The sequence below is a fragment of the Phyllostomus discolor genome, chromosome 8, assembly GCF_004126475.2.
Source record: "Phyllostomus discolor isolate MPI-MPIP mPhyDis1 chromosome 8, mPhyDis1.pri.v3, whole genome shotgun sequence".
In the NCBI taxonomy this organism is placed as follows: Eukaryota; Metazoa; Chordata; class Mammalia; order Chiroptera; family Phyllostomidae; genus Phyllostomus; species Phyllostomus discolor.
The window spans coordinates 102,470,238-102,487,178 of NC_040910.2; the positions used below are offsets into that span (position 1 = coordinate 102,470,238).

At 46.6% G+C, this 16,941-nt stretch overlaps 1 protein-coding gene across 2 annotated transcripts; it reads right to left on the bottom strand.

Moving 5' to 3' along the window:
* Positions 1-5,881: 5,881 nt before the first annotated feature.
* ATP5MC1 (ATP synthase membrane subunit c locus 1) lies at positions 5,882-8,579 on the bottom strand. Of its 2 annotated transcripts, none has more exons than XM_028521752.2 (5): positions 8,431-8,579; positions 7,895-7,942; positions 6,981-7,058; positions 6,445-6,623; positions 5,882-6,103 (listed from the first exon to the last, which is right to left on the bottom strand). In XM_028521752.2, exons 2-5 carry the CDS (start codon positions 7,931-7,933, stop codon positions 5,989-5,991), a joined length of 411 nt encoding a protein of 136 aa, XP_028377553.1. In that variant the 5' UTR covers positions 7,934-7,942; positions 8,431-8,579; the 3' UTR covers positions 5,882-5,988. The 2 variants fall into 2 exon arrangements, with proteins under 2 accessions (XP_028377553.1, XP_035889700.1); XM_036033807.1 differs by having other exon boundaries at positions 8,501-8,523.
* Between the last annotated feature and the right edge of the window lie 8,362 nt (positions 8,580-16,941).

A 16,941-nucleotide genomic window follows, 5' to 3' on the forward strand; every position in this document is an offset into this window, starting at 1 on the left:
AAGACCTCCGAATAGCTTCCCTTTGAATTATATTTTGCCGCCAATTTTTTTTTAAGTCCAGTTTTCACAGCTTTTGTGAGTTTTTCGGTAAGGAAAATTGTACATTTGAATGAAAACGGCCAACATTTACTGATAACTAAAATTTTTTTTATTTTTAGCGAACATTTATGGAGTGCTTAATATGCACCAAGCTCCTTGTATACTTTGTCTTATTTACTCCTTTCAAGGACCCTATGAAGTAAGTACTATTTTTAGTCTGTTCTGACAGATGGAAAACAGTCTTACAGAGGTTCAGCCGCTTACACCGTCACACTGAGAACAAGCTGCAGAATTAGGGCTGTATGCCAGATCTGACTCCAGACAGAAAGTTCTAACCACTATGTGACACTGTCACAGCTACGAACTCTCCCACACTTACTGCATTTTACCTTGTACCAAAAGTCCTTTGGTAACTGTTGCTCACACTCCCTATCCACCTACACACACACACACACACACACACACAGCACTCTCGTTGCTCCAGACCATGTATTTGTGAATCCAGCAAAGGGCACAGCTTAAGGACTTAACATGAAACAAAACCAATCAATACAGATATCATTGTTTTGTTGGTATAGTGTTTTCCCATTCTATAAAAAGATGTCAGAATCTCTCTGAAAGCGTACACAAGAAATGTAACAGTGGCTGCCTCTGGATAGTTTTCTTGCTGACAAGGTGGGCCAAAGGGGTGTGTGTGCATGCGTGTGGTGCCTTTTAAATGTTGTACTGTACATCTATTGCCTATTCAAACTATATGTTTTATTCACTTAAAAAGGATTCCAGAATTTTGTTTAGGTATTTATTTAGTAAGATGGTCAAAAGTTAATTCACTGGGTAACAACACACAAGGAGAACCACTAGTCCATAAATTCCTCCATGGCAACAGACTGCAGAGGCCCAAAGATGGCCCACGGGATAAGTGGACTGCTTGGTTTGTCCCCTCCTTTCTTCTGGACCATTGTTTTCAAGTACAAGGGCAAAAAAAACAGAGAACACTTACCTTATACCTAGAAGAAAGGTTCAAACTTTTGATTTGTATCATTCAGCAAATACCCAATTTTAGCCAATTCTGCATCTGTAGAATGGTGATATTTCCTACTTTTCAGGGTATTTTTGAGGATTAAGTGTGACATTTCTGGAAGAGTTTTCTAAGTGGCAAGTACTGTCCAGATAATTGGTACCTCACTTGCTCACGTACTTTTTCCTCCAGGCCTTTGCTCCTGTTTTCTCTACCTGGAATAGTCTCTCCCTCTACCAGGGGAAAACCTAGCTGTTTGAACTTGCCAGGCCTCTTCTCCTCATCAGTAATATTGGTAAAATAATAGCAACTATAAAGAAGCGATAATATGATAATGAACGTGCACAGTACCTGGCCAAAGTAAATGTTCGGTAATTAACTCATTATTTTTACTCATCTTCAAGGCTGGCTGGAATATCACTTTCTCGGCCAAGCCTAACACCTCCAGGCATATTATTAATATTATTAGTCATTTTTAATTACCCCATACTCTGGAGTAATTCATACTTTTATTATAGGACATACTGCTTTTATTTTAGCGGTTTGGTTACTCATCTGTCTAGCTACTGCAAAGGACATCCTCTAGGGCAGAATGTATGGATGGAACACCTGTCTGGTATCTCTAGGACCAGGCATTCGGGGAGCACTGCAGAAACAGTGAACAGACTGGAAATGAGGACATGGTAGCTAGTTGTCCTTCCCCTGGCCGTGGATCTTCAGGACTTGACCTCTTCCTCCTCCAACATGCCTATTTTCTTTCCAAAGGGCTAAGCTGACCTTGGCATTAATAATCTGGGCCTCAGGGGCTGCAGAAGGCAGCTGCTTAAAGGGAACTAACTCCAGGCGGCCTCTAAGCTGGGGAACAGAAGAAGGACCAGGGAGAGGCTGGAAGAACTTTTAAATTGGCATTGCTTACTTTACCCAGCGCTCACTGACTTTTTTCAAGGAGACACCTGGCTGCTTTTCAGAGCTTGGCCGGAGGGCAAGAGTGTGCCTTCCGGAGGCATCTCGTGCCCTCTGGTAATGAATGACACAACTGAGGGCTTCCTTACCAGAACCTGGACCCAAGCCTCTTGCCTGCCCAGCACCGGACCGCCCTGCATTGAGCTTTCTCTTTATGCAGTGAAGTTTGTAGTGCCTTGCTCATGGCAACTAGGCGGGTGCCCTCCCCCAAGGTCAGAGGCCAGCCAGTGTTCTGGAGGCCAGGTCACAGCTGCTTCAACCTTCTCTAAAGCGACAGATTGAGCGTTCTTCTCCTCTTCCCCCAAACCCTGTGCCCCACTGCCCTCTGGGGCAGCCTTCCCCTGCAGGGAGCGTCCAGCCTCCTGTCTTGGGCTCAGTGCCAGGGGTAAATGAAGAGTTCCCATCTAGGTCATAAATTCTAGACTAAAAGGAAAGATTAGCACTTGGATGGGGTGGTTTGAAGCTTCAGATTATAAATGATAATAACTATATTTAAAAATTTAATACCTGTTATCACATTATGTATCTCAAATACATCTTAGTGTATATCTCAGTAATACTGCACATGTATATATTACATGCATCAATGCATCCTTTGCATAAATTTACCTGTATTATCTCATTTTGTCGTCACAACCACCACAAGCTGTTCTCACTTCTGTTTCAGAGATAAGAAACTGGGGCTCAGGGGAGATAATTCACTTCCCAGTTGGGAAGTGGTGGGGCTGGGGTCTGCATGCTCCTTGGACTCCCAAATCCACAGGCTTTGCTACCACACCCAACTCTAAGGCAGCGATTACTGTTTGTTTTGGTCATTACCTCTCAGAGAATATAATGAAAACAATGAATCTTCTCCCCCCAAAATGCATCTGTATCCTCTCACAAATACTTTGCACTAAGCAAAATGACTCCACCTATGGACCGTCGACCCTAGATAAAAACCTCGGTGGTAATGGACTGACTGGCCTGGCTGAGGGAAGGGGTGTGTTCCCCACTGACCCTGTAGGGCTCCATGGGCTGCCAACCACATTCCCAAGCCTGCTGGTCTGGATTTCCAAGCAATTTCAAGGCTGTTTGGAGCCCACTTTAAGGGAAATTCTTACTAGCTTCTTGGTAAAAACTAGGTTCCTAGAGCTTCACAGGACAGAAAAGGGAACCATCTTTTCTGGGGGCTGCTCCTTGATTACTGCCAGAGGCTGGTGACCTGGTAAGGGTATCAGCCTATCTCAGAGGCTACTGCATGCCGTTTGTGCAAATGTTAACAGTTAGTCCACCGCTCCCTTGGTGATACCTCAGCTGCCAGTTCAACCTCAGTTCCCATTTCTTTTCTTTGGCCCTGAGATTCCTGGGCTCAGCCTCAGGTTCTGTTGCTGGCTTACTGCGATAACCTTGAGTTACCAAAGAGGAAGAGGCTAAGAGGACAGAAATCAGATTATGGTAAACCAGTAGTTCTCAGCTGGGGGGGATTTTTGCCCTACAGCCAGGAGACACCTGCATCTATTTGCCAATTGGTCGTCACTACTCGGGAAGGGGAGGATGTTACTGGCACCTAGTGGCTAAGTGGCCACAGATGGTGCTAGACATCAAATGATGCACAGGACAGTCCCACAACAATGAATCACCTGGCCCCAAATGTGCCAAAGTTGAGAAATCTTGTGCTAGAAGACCATGACCATGATTGCTGAATGAATGTTAGATGGCCTTGGGTTAGAATCATTGGTTTGCTGTACGATATTGAGCTTGTCACTAAACTTGCACAAACCTTAGGTGAGCCAGCAGTAGCAAGAACACAGGTTCTGGAGTTTGAATGCCAGCTTTACCAACAGCTGTGTGACCTTCACGGCTCTCTGAGCCTCCCCGTTTCCTTATCCACAAATGACTTCATAGGGAAATTGGAAGTTATTCATGGAAAGTACTTCGCAATGCGCCTGACATGCAAACGCTCAGTGTTAGCTGACAGTATCACAACTACTAGTTTCTTCTTTTCCTCTTCCACAGCACATAGCTCTGTACCCGCATATTCCATAACATATGGCACTGTTCGCTGTCGTGTCCACTCTGCTGATGCTCCACTCCTTCAGGGTGAGGACCTTAGATTTCTTTGCTTTCCCCAAGACACGTAGGAGGATGCTTAGTGCCTAAATACCTGCATGGTTGTCTTTTCATTGCATATAAGTTAGCCCTGTCCGGGGTGGCTCAGCTGGTTGGGCATTGTCCTGCAAAGTGAAAAGTTGCTGGCTTGATGCCTGGTCAGGGCACATGCCTGGGTTACAGGCCATCTCTGGTCTGGCATGTGTGAGAGGCAACTGATAGATGTTTCTGTCTCTCTTTCTCCTTCCCTTCCCCTCTCTCTAAGAGTAAATAAATAAATCTTTGGAAAACAATTTAAAAATAAATTGTACTCTGGCTGCTGTGGCTCAGTGGATTGAGTGCCAGCCTGTGAACCAAAGGGTTGTCAGTTCAATTCTCACTCAGGGCTTGGGTTGTGGGACAAGGTCCCCAGTGGGAGGCGCACAAGCATGAGGCAACCACACACTGATGTTTCTCTCCCTTTCTTCCTCCCTTTCCCTCTGTCTGAAAATAAATACATGATCTTAAAAAAATAAATTCCATATAAATTAAATCCATTCTTATCGACTCACATTTTTGTTGTTCTTAGCACTAATTAGGAATATTCTGGGTTTCACTATTTCACAGAAACATTTGCAACAGGTTGAGGTGAAAGGTTTTCACAAGATGGGTTCCACTTATAAGTTATTACTCCTTTTGTAACCATCTAATCTGAGACAGACCATGTCTACCAGCAACCTGACTCCATTCTGCTCGTTTTGCTCCTGCTCGGACTCAGAGAAGCAGCAGCTGCAGATGTATCAGCTTCGCTTTCTCTTACCTGGGTAATCGGTCCCACTCCAGCCAAGGGGGAAAGCCTGCTGAGCGTCGACTTTTTTGAGACCACAAGATGCTTGGCAAAGCTCTCTAAGCAATTTGTTAGTTTGTTTCCCCCTCCCTTCTGCCTAAACACCCTTTTCCCCCCGCCTAGCAAAGCTAAGATTGTAAATTCTGCAAGAACAGAGACTCTGCCACATCTGCTTTATTCAAGAACACCTAGGGCGCTGGCCAGCGTGGCTCTGCTGGTTGGAGCATTGCGCTAAACACTAAAAGGTTGGGGTTTGATTCCTGGCCAGGGCATGCACAGGAGGCAACCAATCAATGTTTCTCTCTCTCTCTCAAATCAATAAACAGATTTTACAAAATACAAAAAAGATCACCTAGGCACTCAAAAAGGTGAAATGATAATGAAATATACAAGTGAGGCTAAATGTAGGTGGGTAGAGGCCTCTCTCTATTTCTGAGGGCTATACAATTTCTCTGGCACTTAAGTTTCCCTATCCGCGCCACTTCCATTGTGTGGCCAAGACTAAAATAGATGGGGCAGCACAGTTAGAGGTTTAGGCTGGCCTGATGGGGAATCCCCAATTCCGCCACTTACCAGGTCTGTGATGGCTGCCAGGTTATTTTGCTTCATTTCCTAAGCCTCATTTCCCCATTTTCAAAATAGTTCTAGTCACTGTACTTCTAATTCATAAGGTTGTTGAGCTAAAAACATAAAGCCTTTGGTACTGAGCCCCTCAGAAATGTCATACATTACTATACTAAATTGGCAGGAAAAAAGCACCAATGATCAGACAAGTTCTTGCTCCCTCTGGGAGAGAAAGAGAACCCTCCAGGTTCTTACAGGCCTGGCAGTGACCTTTCTCAGCCTCGAGGAGTTCCTAATCACCAAAAACCCAACCCCACTTCCCTTGTCCCACCTTTCCATCAAGACCCTCTCCGAGGTCAAAGGACAGAGGCGCAGGCATATGGGTTTAGAGAAATGTTGTGTTTAATGGTAAAGCTTAGCATGTCCCAGCACCGGGCATGGCCTGGAGTCGGAGCAGCAGGGATGGGTAGGTGACTCCCATGGAGGCTCACATGGCGAAGAGGATGAGGAAGGCGACCATCAAACAGAAGAGCCCCATGGCCTCGGACAGGGCGAAGCCCAGAATGGCATAGGAGAAGAGCTGCTGCTTGAGAGACGGGTTCCTGCCAGGGACAGAGATCGATGGAGAGGAAGGGGTGAGGGCATGGCTGGGGGTGGAGGACTCGGGTAGGTTGGGTGAATGGGGAGTGCTAACACTGGGAGGGCCTAGCCTGCATGTACCCTGGGGACTTGGCCAGACAAGCAAAGTACCAACATGGTAAGTTTAAGTGAGCCAGGTTTGAAGCATGTTTAAATTCTCATTCAGAGAATTCTGCTCCCCTCTGGAGAAAACAGGAGACAGGTGCAATACACTGGAAGCCACAGGGACCTTCTCTTGCCAAGGCTTCCCCCAAACAGGGTGGAATTCACGGTGAGAGAGACTCCAGACCACCCCCAAACTCACCTGGCATAGCCAATGATCAAACTGCCGAACACTGTTCCAATTCCAGCCCCTGAACCAGCCACACCCACTGTGGCAGCCCCAGCACCAATAAACTTGGCTGCTGTGTCAATGTCCCGGGAGACAACACTGGTCTGGAACTCCCGTCTGGCCACCAGGAGCGGGGAGCTTCTGTAGGAAGGCTAGAAGGACAGAGAGAGGGGGAAGTAAGGAAAGAGAGGAAGAGACAAAGGGGAGAGTGAGGCACAAGGACGGTGTCTGACTCTACCCTCTTCACCCCACCCACCTGAGCTCTGAAACTGCTGGCAAACTGCCTGGCAAGTACAGAATGCTCAGACTGCAGAGCATGCTGGGCATTACTCTTCGGGTAACCTCACTTTTGCAAGTTTCTCCCCTGCAGTGCTCACCTTGTGGGTACTTGGAACTATTAAAGCACCTCGGATTCACTAACTCTCCTTCCGCTTTGGCCTCAAGGCAACACAACTAACTGAACAGACCTCTGTCTGGAGAAGTTCACAAGTGAGCCCACACTACTTTACCTGTTCAGACGGGATCTCTGGCCTACTCAAGAAGGAGGCAGACAGAGGCCTGATTAGACCCCTGGTACAACAGCGGATCTGTAAAATCAGAAAGACACATCCCCCAAATCAGACAAAGAAAAAAAAAAACCCCAACCTAAATGCCGAGTTTCTGTCAAGAAGGACTGCAAATGTTAGGAACAGAAAAAGTCCAATGTACTTCAAGATCAATTAACGTATTCCTGTTCCTACCAACTATGCCTGCACCAAACGCAGCTGCCCTGAGACCCTGGTGTTGTCAGCAGTGGCAACCTTCCCATTTAAAAGTGGGTACCAAAGTTCACTTCTACGGGCACAGCCCTGATCAGTATCCCAGAATGCAGCAAAAGCCCACACTAATACCAAACCAGGTTCAGGAAGGTTTTGTACCCAGATTACCAAAGGAATCAGAAGGGGGAAATCTCATTTTGCTAAAATGGTATTCATTGTTATATATCCTGAATGGAGTGGACCAGTAAACTGGGAGAGGCTCCTGAAACAGACATCTAAGCAGAGTCCTTAGTAACATGGCTTTCTTGATATATTTGCATGGGTTCCACTCTCATTCCCAGAATCTGTAGAGCCGGGGCATCAGTACTTTTCAAGGATCTCCAGTTGATTCTAATGTGCAGCCACGAGAGAAAATCACTGTTCTTAGAGGGCTGTCTTACTAAGCCAGACAGAGGGTAAACGTCAGATCCGGACTCTCTGACTGCATTTCCAAGCCAAGATCCTTTGGTTTACACATCCAAATAAACAGGGGTTAACTGCATCACATCCTACAATCTCCCCAAAGAGCCAACACCATCAGGATGCCAAGATTCTCTCAGTTCATTCATTAAACAATGATGGCTCCCACTCCTGGCACTACAGAGCACCCCGGAGCCGCAGCTTACCAGAGCCGGAGAAATGAGTAGAGCCCCAGTGGTCTGCATTTTTTCAGTCTGCAGAGGAAAACAAAAAATTCCATTGACAGTCTGCTTATTTCCTTATAGTGGCGACCTTCGTTCGTCCCCTTCACCCTCGCCCGTCCTCCCTGGACCACGCTCTTCCTAGCACCGTGCCCAGCATTAGAGGTCAGAGGGACAACGCGAACTCCCGGGTCCACCACTCTCAGTGAGACGGATCTGCACAGGAAGGTCATGGAGATCGGAAGTAGAGGAAGGAAGCCTGGGTCCCAGGAGGGAAATGTAGCGAAAGAGGATGGTCTCCCAGAAAGACTGGAGGCCAACACCGGGCAGGTGCTATGCAGGGTCCCGTTCGTTCATTTTACACAGCCTCATTTGTGCAGTAAGTCGTTCATTACCGTTGGTAATTAACTAATAGTTAAGGCTATAGATGCCCATCATCTCTCCCGGCCTTAGGGGTAAATGCCCCTCCACACAGCCCAACCCACACCCCTGCGAACCGCGGGTTTCCGGCCCCAAGTCACCTGCACTCCCACTGCCCTGCTGCCCTTGCTCAGACCACGGCGCTCGCCCCGCTCAAGGTGACTGACTCACGTCCCAGCTTTAGCTCTAGGTTTCAGAGCACAGCTCCCCCACCCACGTGTCCCGGGGTCCCCCCACTCTCATTGGCCGCAACCCCTCTGCGTCCCCATTGGTTGACGTCCTCAAGTCCTCCTTTCTTATTGGTTTTCCACAGCTCCTTCCTCTCTCTTCACAGGAGATTCGTGGCATTTCCCGCCTCCCTGCGGGTAAAGGCGGGGTTTTCCCCCAAGATGCGGCTTCCGATTGGTTGATACCCGAAATGCTAGACCATAGAGTCGGTGGGACTCAGAAGTTCCGTAACCTCTCGCACAAAATGGCGGCTAAGGTGGAAGCTGTAGAAAAAGGCGTGAGAGAGATGACCGGACGCCTTACGCAGACAGACACATGACCTTGGACCCAGACTTCATTCGTATTCTGGGGCCTTTAGCGAGTTGCATGTTGGGATTTGTAGTCAGGTCGTAGGTCCCAAGGACAGCTGAGATCCCGCGAGACCTTCTTCCAGGGGCTGGGGAAACGGATACCTTTGCTGCAATTCCCGCGATGGTGATTTGTGGAAACCTTGCTTCCGCCATGGGGAATAAAGGCAGCCCGCTGGCCTTGAAAGTTCGCTGATGGGCGAGTGCGCCATTGTGGACCTCTGCTGGTGTTTAGCAGTCATGCACTACCAACAAGGTGTTTTTTAAAAGGATTTTGTTTATTTATGTTTAGAGAGAGAGGGAGGGGGGGAGAAAGGGGAGAGAAACATCTAGGTGTGGTTGCTTCTGGCGCACCCGCACTGGGGACCTGGCCCCCAGCTCAGGCATGTGCCCTGACTGGGAATTGAACCGTCAACCCTTTGGTTTGTAGGCTGGCACTCAATCTACTGAGCCACATCAGCCAGGGCTAATTTTTAATTTTTATTTTATTGTAAAAGCGACAGTCTAAGGATAAAACTGTACCCTGATAGAAAAATGAGCAAAGGATAAGAATAAGCAAGTCACTAAACTATTATAAATTGAAGGATAGAATGTTTAACTTCACTAATCAAAGAAATAGAAGTTTAAGCTAACGTTTTGCAGTTGTCAAGAGTAGATTTCCTTTTATTAATGTGAGCCAGGCACTCCTATGCTGCTAATGAGAGAATGACACAGAAAACCTATCTTGAAAGCAATCTGGCAATGCTCATTGAAAGATGTTGAATAGCTCATTCTCTTTGATCCAGAAATTCTTGAGGAATTGAGCGCTTTTAAACTCTCTTATTTATTTAACTATTTTATTTATTTATTTATTTATTTATTTATTTATTTATTTTCATTGCTTCTAGTGAGGGAGAAAGAAACATCCGTTGGTCACCTTCTAGTATGCACCCCAAGTAGGGGGTAAGTTATCAAAGAGCAACCTGGGTATGTGCCCTGACTTGGAATGGAACTTGTGACCTTTTGGTCTATAGGATGAAGTTCCAGTTGTAACAGGGTGCAGCAAAGAGGGGGGCCTCAAATAGGGATTTAGAATGGGGTCCAGAACTCAAGGTGTTCAGGAAATATTAGGATGTCCTCGCCCCCTCCCAAACAGGTGTGGGTTGGGGGAAGGGACAAATGAAGCAGGGCCATTGAGAGCTGGTTTGCATAGCAACAGCTTTGCAGCTACCCTCTGGTGTGGTCATTTAACAAATCTATAACCTTTGGTTGCATGGATATGTTAAATAGCTGTGGCCATGCTCTGGGCCAGGGGAATGGAAGTAATTTCCCCACCAAGATGTGACTGGGGGAGCAGGTCCCCCAAGTTACAGTGCCTGTGTGAGAGCTTCGAGAAGATGGGCTCCATGACATGGGGCCACGCCTGCCCAGACTCATGATGGCAGCCCAGTAAAGCTGGAAGGATATGGGAGTGCTGGCAAGTGTGGTCCATTGTGGGAGGAGTCAGAAATGGGGCTGTAGAGGAAGATTGGCGCGGGGATTTAAACCCAGACATGGCAGCCAGTGGGGGGAGAACCACTCAGTCTTTAGCAGAGTGGGGACTCCCACAGCCCTGTGAGAGAGAATCACCATGTGGCTTTAGCAAAGAACCGTCACTTGGCTTTGGCAGAGTGGGGACACTCATGGCCATTGTGCAGAGAAGGACCACGTGGTTGGGGCAATGGAGAGAGAACCTTTTGGCTTTGCCAGAGTGGGGGCAGCCCTGCAGCTTTAGAAGGGGGAACCACCACCTGGCTTTAGCAGAGATCCTGGGGACACAGCTGATGGTGCCGGGAACCGAGGGAGGCCTATCAGCCGAGACTGATTACTGAGAAGAATTGGGGGCTGCCTGAGCCACAGGCTTCTATTTCTTTTCCTGAGATACGGTACCCCAGACTGGGCAAAGGGGGAAGGAAGGACTGTGTGTGTTTGGGGTGTTTTTAAGGGACTTTGCAATTTTGATGAAGACATTAGGTCACTACTTTAAGTTTGTATAGCATTAAATAAACATTTCCTTTCCTTTTCATGAATCTCTGGCCTTGAGAGATGTCTTTCCTCTGGCAGCGGACATAACGAACCTGGGGGATTTCTTTCAGGTAATAGTATATCGCCCCAGGCCCCCCCTCTTGTTGTTCTATAACACAACCAACTGATCAAAAGGAAAAATAAACAAATGGGATTATATTACCCCAAAAGTTTTTGCACAGCAAGGGAAACCCATCAAAAAAACTAAGAGACAACCTACTAAATGGGAGAACACATTCACCAATGATATGTCTAACAAAGGGTTAATACTTACAATTTGTGAAGAACTGGCACTACTCAACACTAAAAATACAAATCCAATTAAAAAAATGGGCAGAGGATCTGACAGACACTTTTTCAAAGAGGACATACTGATGGCTGATGTATGAAAAGGTGCTCAACACCACTAATCATGGGAGAGATGCACATTAAAACCACAATGAGATTCCGCCTCATACCTGTCAGAATGGTTATCATCAATAAATCCACAAATGGCAAGTGCTGGTGAGGATGTGGAGAAAAGGGAACCCTAGTGCACTGTTAGTGGGAATGCAGGCTGGCGCAGCCACTGTGGAAAACAGTATGGAGTTTCCTCAAAAAATTAAAAATGAACCTGCTTTACTGCCCAGCGGTTCCACTTCTAGGGATTTAGCTGAAGAAACCCAAAACACTAATCCAGAAGAATATATGCACCTCTATGTTCACTGCAGTATTATGTACAATAGCCAAGCTATGGAAGCAACCCAAGTGTCCATCAATAGATGAGTAGATTAAAAAGCTGTGGAAATATATATACAATGGAATATTGGCCATAAAAAGTATGAATTCTTACCATTTGTGACAGCATGGAAGGATATTATGCTCAGTGGAATGCGTCAGTCAGAGAAAGACAAATGCCGTATGATTTCACTTATATGTGGAATCTAAAGGACAAAATCAGCAAACAAAATGTAAATAGACAGATACACAGAAACAGAAGGAACTGGTGGTTGCCAGAGGGGAGGTGGGGTTGGGGCGCTGGGTGAAAGAGTTGAAGGGGCCAAGAAGAACAAATTGGTAGCTACAAAATAGTCATGCGGAAGTGTTACAGGGTGCAGCCAAGAGGGGGAACCCCAAATGGGCATTTAAAATGGGGTCCAGTACTCAAGGTGTCTAGGAGATTTTAGGATGTCTTCAAACCCCCCCCCCCCAGGTGTCGGTTGGGGGAAGGGACAAATGGAGCAGGGCCTTTGAGAGCTGTTTCGCATAGCAACAGCCTTGTAGCTAACCTCTGGTGTGGCCATTTAACATATCTATAGCCTTTGGCTGGTCGCTTAGATATGTTAAATAGCTGTGGCCTGCTCTGGGGGGCGGGGAATGGAATTAACTTCCCCTTGTATAGCATTATATAAACATTAACTCAAGACCAATACATAGTGGGGGGAGTTAATTACAGCAGAGTGGCGACCCCCCCCTCCCCACTTGCAGCCTTTGCGCAGGGGGAGAAACACTCGGCTTTGGCTGAATGGGGACTCCCGTGGCCCTGGGAGAGAGGACCACGTGCCTTTGCCAGAGTGGGGACCCCCACAGCTTTAGAAGAGAGAATCATCACCTGGTTTTAGCAGAGATCCCGGTGACTGAGCTGAGGGTGCCAGGAACCCAGGGAGGTCTCCCAGTCGAGATGGAGTACTAACTGGGAATAACCAGAGGCCTGCCTGAGCCATGGACTTCTATTTCCTTTCCTGAGATACGGTACTCTGGACTGGGCAAAGGGGGAAGGAAGGAAGGACTGTGTCTGTTTGTGGGTGTTTTAAGGGACTTTGGGATTTTTGATAAAGACATTAGGTCACTACTTTAAGTTTGTATAGCATTAAATAAACATTTCCTTTCCTTTTCACAAATCTCTGGCATTGAGAGACATCTTTCCTCTGGCAGCGGACATAACAGACCTGGGGGCTTCTTTCAGTAATAGTATATCATCCCAGGTCCTCCTTGTTGTGCTCTGTAACAGAAGTAAGACATAGGAAATATAGTCAATAACATTGTGATAACTATGTATGGTGTCAGGTGGGGTACTGGAATTATCGGGGGAAACACTGTGTAAAGTATATGATTGTCTAACCACTAAGCTGTACCCTCAAGACCAATACATAGTAAAAAATAAACAAGTAAATCTAAACAATTTAATCCTTACAAAAACCCTTTACGTATTATTATCCCATTTTATACATTACCCCCTTTAATAGACTATCTTTCTCCAGTTTGGCATATTGGGTAAGAGAAAAGTCAGTATTTGAACCCAGGACTATCTGGGTAAATCAGGTTAGAGCATTGTCCCAGTGTACAAAAGTCATGGGTTCGATCCCTGGTCAGGACACATATAAGAATCAACTGGACTTCCGGCAAGATGGAGGAATAGGTGGTCGCACCGTACCTCCTCGTACAACCAAGATTAGAAAACCAATAATTTACAACAATAATTTACTATCAGAATAACACCCAGATCTGGCAGAGGATTTATCTGAATGGAAGTTGGGCAGCCAAGAAGTTGAAGTAGACCCGTTCACCCGGACTGGTAGGAGAAGACGAGCCGGCGGGCGCGGGGCTGGCTCGGGTCGGCGGCGCGCGGAGGTCAGGGGAAGGTTTGGCGCAAAATTGGCGCAAAAGCCATCCGGGGGCGCAAGAAGGCAGCGGTGATCCCTGAGTACGCAAACTGCTGCTGGCAGACCCAGGGGGGCAGCGATTGTGGACCAGGGCAGAACTCGCGGCCCAGAAGCCCAGACAAGGGTCTGAGTCCAGGGGAACGGAACTACCGCCATTGTTTTCTCCTGCCCCGCTCCCGCTCCCGCCCCCACATAAACGTCACAATCTAGCGACCGGGGTGCCCAGCCCCCGTGAGCACCTAAGGCTCCGCCCCCCACCGTAACAAGAGCAACCAGACCGGGAAAAAAAAAAAAAAAAAAGGAGAGACAGGGGGGAAAAAAACAAACAAAACCATGTTTTCAACAGAGCAAATCAGTCCCCCAGGACTCATCCTTTTGAGCGACCAAGAATTAGCCAATCTATCAGATGCGCAGTTCAAAACACTGGTGATCAGAAAGCTCACGGAACTGGTGGATTTTGGACGAAATTTAGATGAAAGAATGCAGAGTACCATAAAACAGATGCAGGAAGACACGCGGAGGAGAGCCAATAGTGAAAGGAAGGAATATGAGTCTCAAAACAATACAGTGGACCAGAAGGAAGATAGAAACAACCAAGCAGGAAAGCATGATGAAATAAGAATTCAAAAAATTGAGGAAAAGATTAAGAGCATCCAAGACACCTTTAAACGTTCCAATATCCGAATTATAGGGGTACCAGAATCGGAAGGGGAAAAGCAACAGATTGAGCACGTATTTGAACAAATAATAAAGGAGAACTTCCCCAATCTGGCAAAGGGAACAGTCTTCCAAGAAATCCAAGAAGCTCAGAGAGCCCCAAAGAAGTTGGACCCAAGAAGAAAGACACCAAGGCACATCATAATTACATTAGCCAAGGTAAAAACGAAGGAGAGAATCCTAGAAGCAGCAAGAGGTAAGGGGACAGTAACCTACAAAGGAGTTCCCATCAGACTGTCAGCTGATTTCTCCAAAGACACCTTACAGGCAAGAAAGAGCTGGAAAGAAATATTCTAAGTCATGAAAGACAAGGACCTACATCCCAGATTGCTCTATCCAGCAAAGCTCTCATTTAGAATGGAAGGGCAGATAAAGTGCTTCTCAGATAAGGTCAAGTTAAAGGAGTTCATCATCACCAAGCCCTTATTTTATGAAATGCTAAAGGGACTTATCTAAGAAAAGAAGATAAAGAAAAGACATGTATAGTAAAAGGACAGCAAACTCACAAATATCAACAACCACACCTAAAGCAAAACCAAAAGAAACTAAGTAAACAATTAGAACAGGAACAGAACCACAGAAATGGAGGGCACATGGAGGGTTAGCAGCAGGAGGGTGGGAGGAGGAGAGAGGGGGAAAAGGTATAGAGAATAAGTAGCATAGAATGTAGGTTGAAAATAGATAGGGGGAGGGCAAGAATAGTACGGGAAATGTAGAAACTAAAGAACTCATAAGTATGACACATGGACATGAACTAAAGGGGGAAATGTGGGTGGGAGGGGGGGTACAGGGTGGAGGGGAGAGAAGGGGGGAAATGGGACAACTGTAATAGCATAATCAATAAAATATATATTAAAAAAAAAGAATCAACCAATGAATGCATAAATAAGTGGAATAGCAAATTGATGTTTCTTTTAAAAATAAAGGCCAGACAGCCCTGACTGGTGTGGCTCAGTGGATTGAGTGCTGGCCTTTGAACCAAAGGGTCACTGGTTTGATTACCAGTTGGGGCACCTGCCTGGGTTGCCAGCCAGGTCCCCAGTAGGGGGTGGGGGCATGTGAGAGGCAACCACACATTGGTATTTCTCTCCTCTTTCTCCCTCCCTTCCCCTCTCTAAATAAATAAATAAATAAATAAATAAAATAAAGGCCAGACACATGTTAGTGATTGGTGAATATTTCTACTCTAGGACAAGTTACATTTTCATGTGGACCATCCCTGACTTTGTCTACAAGTATTAATTTTTTTTTTTCACATACAGATGTGTCACACAGTTCTGCTCAGCATGCATTCAAAGGTGTCAGATTTATCCTGCGTCCTACTGGAAATCAGACTGATTAGTGTCATGTTTAGAATGTGAGTTTCGGAGTTAAATAATCAGGTTTCAAATCCTGGCACTGCCACTTACCACTACTGTTTGATTCGGGGCAAAACTCTTAACCCCTCTAAGAGTTCTTCGTCTGTAAAAGGGAGAAATCCCTTTTTCAACAAGGTTATTATAAAGAGTAAATGAGATAGTATATGTGGAAGTGCTCTTTTGATGACAGAGACAGAAAGTACTGGTCACCCAGGAGAGCCCGTGAGCAGCACCTGGCAGCTGGGAAGCCTCAGGTCTAGACCTGACGTCCTGAGGGTTATGACATCCGGGAATCCTGAGAGAACTCCCGGGCAGGCGGAAATGCCTCGGGCGAAGGAGGCGAAGAACACATTTCTGGGCAATTAGCCAGCAGGTTCTGCTTTCCAAAGGCGTTTCTGATTCTCTTCAAAATCCACCTCTTCCACCTGGAGTCTTATCCCAAATCCTCTCTCTTTTCATTCCAGCCCCATTCCTCACTCTGTCTTTAGAAATTCAATAAATATCCTTGAGTGCTTAACTTGCAAGCCCTGTACTTGGTGCTGGGAGTGCACAGAGGAGTAAGACCAGTCTCGGCCTAAATAAACTCAAAATTAGCAAGCAAATAAATGTGTGAACAAAGAATTAAAGCTGTCATGTTAATGAACATCCCCAAACCACCTGCAAAATACAAAGAAGGGAAGGACTCACTCTAGGTGGAGAGAACCTAGGAAAGCCTTTTGAAAAAAACGATTTCCGGGCTGAGTTCTGAGGATAGATATCAGTCAGCTAGATGCATGAAGGGAGAGGGTGAGCACGGGTGAGGCTGTTCCAGGCAGAGTGAACAACATGTACAAAACACAGAGGGGCGTTGGTGTATCCGGTCGTAGACCCATCAGCCATGGCCAGGGGACAGCACAAATGTGACTGCTGCACTTCCATTTCTGGCAATACGGCTAGACTAAATGTTACCGGGTGCAGCCAAGAGGGGGGCCCCAAATAGGCATTTGAAATGGGGTCCAGAACTTAAGGTGTCCAGGAGATTTTGGGATGTCTCCATCCCCCCGCCCAGGGTGTGGGTTGGGGGAAGGGACAAATGGAGCAGGCCATTGAGAGCTGTTTAGCATAGCAACAGCCTTGCAGCTAAACTCTGGCGTGGTCGTTTGGCATATCTATAACCTTTGACTGGTTGCATAGATATGTTAAGTAGCTGTGATCAGCTCTAAGACAGGGGAGTGGAAGTAACTTCCCCACCCAGATGTAACGGCGGGGGAGCGGGTCCCCTGAGTTATAGCGCCTGC